Source organism: Trypanosoma equiperdum (assembly GCF_001457755.1).
Source record: "Trypanosoma equiperdum strain OVI genome assembly, contig: ctg_1862, whole genome shotgun sequence".
Taxonomy (NCBI): domain Eukaryota; phylum Euglenozoa; class Kinetoplastea; order Trypanosomatida; family Trypanosomatidae; genus Trypanosoma; species Trypanosoma equiperdum.
The window spans coordinates 725-3,261 of record NW_027123907.1 but is presented as its reverse complement, the minus strand read 5'-3'; the positions used below and the strand labels follow the sequence as shown (position 1 = coordinate 3,261).

General features: G+C 42.2%; 1 protein-coding gene across 1 annotated transcript in view; it reads left to right on the top strand.

The window, feature by feature from the left end:
- Window positions 1–935: 935 nt before the first annotated feature.
- The window catches only part of TEOVI_000573300 (DNA topoisomerase II beta, putative), a gene marked incomplete at both ends in the record, with an annotated part of 1,656 nt that continues 54 nt past the window's right edge, over window positions 936–2,537 (top strand). The window contains one exon of the mRNA XM_067223396.1: window positions 936–2,537. Within this exon, the coding sequence (XP_067079497.1) occupies window positions 936–2,537 (1,602 nt within the window).

Here is a 2,537-nt window from a genome sequence, read left to right as displayed (position 1 = left end):
TTTTTTTTCTTTCTCTTTCCCCCTGCTCTTATCTTCATAAAGCGTTTTATTTATTTTTTTTTTTTGAGGAAAAAAGAAATTCTCTTTCAATTTTGATTTTATTGCTACTTTTGAGCGTTCCCTTTCTGTTTTCGTGCAGTTTTCGGGCTGCTTACGATTAATTCATTTCTTTTGTTTTTACTTTTATAACCCATCCTTTCATTTTATTCTCTGCGCGCTTTTTCGTCTAACTTTTTATTACCCCCTTCTTGAACTTTTTCTTTTTTCTTTTTAAAATTATTCATTCGCATTTCTGTTATCACTACTTTTGTTTTCCTTTTCTTTTTAGAACTACCATACAGTTCACACCCATAAAAACCAGATTATATCACACTACTTATATCTGTATTTATATCCATCGTATACCATATACATCTTTCCCTATATTCGATACCAGTGACTGTTGTTTAAAAACAAGAAAGAAAAAGGCAAACAGTCGAACATACGAATCCATACACACACTTTATATTAATTTGAGTCCGACAGAAACCAGTGAAAGAAGGTGAAAAAAAACAAAAAGTTGTTTGTGCACGTGAAAGAGGATATTGGAAAAAAAAAAAAGTAAAACGACAACCACAGTAACAACACCGGAAAAAAAAAAGGAGTAACAATTGTGCACAAAAAAAATTGGTGTGTTAGTGTGCGCATCTGTGGTTTTATATATACAAAAAAAAGTGGTTTGAAACGTTCATACCAAGTATTTCACACAGTATACACAAATATATACACGTATATACTCATATATTATTTACCACGTGGTACGCATAATTTTATATCGCAATCCCAAAATTAAAATTTTTTTTTCCAAATCACACATACACGCAAACATAGCCACTCGTCTCTACTGACTTGTGCTTTCCTTTTTGTTAATTTGTTTCACCACTTCACTTTTTCGCATGACAGAAATTTTGCTTCAACACGAAATAAATGTTGGGAGTGCTCAGTTGGGGAGGCAACTGAGTTTCTTCCAGCCGTGTGACGCGTGGGAGGAGGAAATCGGAACCGGGCCCGAAAGCACAATGTCGGGTCGCACCGTTGAGGAAATATACCAAAAGAAAACGCAGCATGAACATATCCTTGCCCGACCTGATATGTACATTGGTACAATCGAGCCTGTAACGGAGGATGTGTGGGTGTACGACGAGGCGGACAATGTGATGAAGCTACGGAAATGCACATGGACACCTGGTCTGTATAAAATATTCGACGAGATACTCGTTAATGCTGCAGACAATAAGGTACGTGATCCCCATGGGCAGACGACCATCAAAGTGTGGGTTGATGCCGCGAGGGGACTAGTGCGTGTGTACAACAATGGTGAGGGTATTCCCGTACAACGCCACCGGGAGCATGACTTATGGGTACCAGAGATGATATTTGGTCACCTGCTGACTTCGTCAAATTACGATGACACAGAGGCAAAGGTGACGGGTGGGAGGAACGGGTTTGGTGCGAAGCTGACGAACGTGTTTTCCACACGCTTTGAGGTGGAAACAGTTCACTCCCGGTCGCGTAAGAAGTTCTTCATGCGGTGGCGAAATAACATGCTGGAGAACGAGGAGGCTGTAATCACCCCTTGTGATGGTCCTGACTATACTGTTGTGACTTTCTACCCGGACTTCGAGAAGTTCAATTTGGAAGGTTTCACGGAGGACATGGTTCTCATCATGCAGCGTCGTGTGTATGATATAGCAGGCTGCACAGACAAGTCGTTGTGCTGCTACCTTAATGATACACGGATTGCATGCAGGTCCTTTCCCGAGTACGTAGATTTATATCCCACGATGGGTGAGGAACGTAAACCTTCTAGCTACTCCCGAGTAAATGACCGATGGGAAGTTTGTGTGCGTGTCTCAAATGTTGGGTTCCAGCAGGTGAGCTTCGTCAATTCGATTGCAACGACACGTGGCGGGACGCACGTGAAGTACATCGTGGATCAGATTATTGCTAAGGTGACAGATCAAGCGATGCGTAAAAGCAAGACGGAGGTGAAACCACACATGATCCGACCGCATCTTTTCATTTTCGTCAATTCACTAATTGAGAACCCCAGTTTTGATTCCCAAACAAAGGAGACGCTGAACACACCTAAAGCACGCTTCGGTTCTACTTGTGATCTCCCTGCGTCTTTGATTGACTGCGTGCTGAAGTCGAGTATCGTGGAGCGTGCGGTGGAGATGGCGAACAGCAGACTGAACCGTGAGATGGCCATGAAAATGCGCAACACGAATCGTAAACAGATATTGGGAATACCTAAGTTGGACGATGCGAATGAAGCTGGTGGAAAGTACAGCCAACGTTGCACCCTGATACTTACTGAGGGAGATTCCGCCAAAGCTCTCTGTACTGCTGGACTCGGTGTGAAAAATAGAGACTATTTCGGTGTTTTCCCACTTGCGGGTAAGCCACTCAATGTTCGTGATGTTTCGTTGAAGAAGGCGTCGGAAAACTCAGAGATTATTTCTATTTGTAAGATCATGGGCCTTGATTTTAACCAA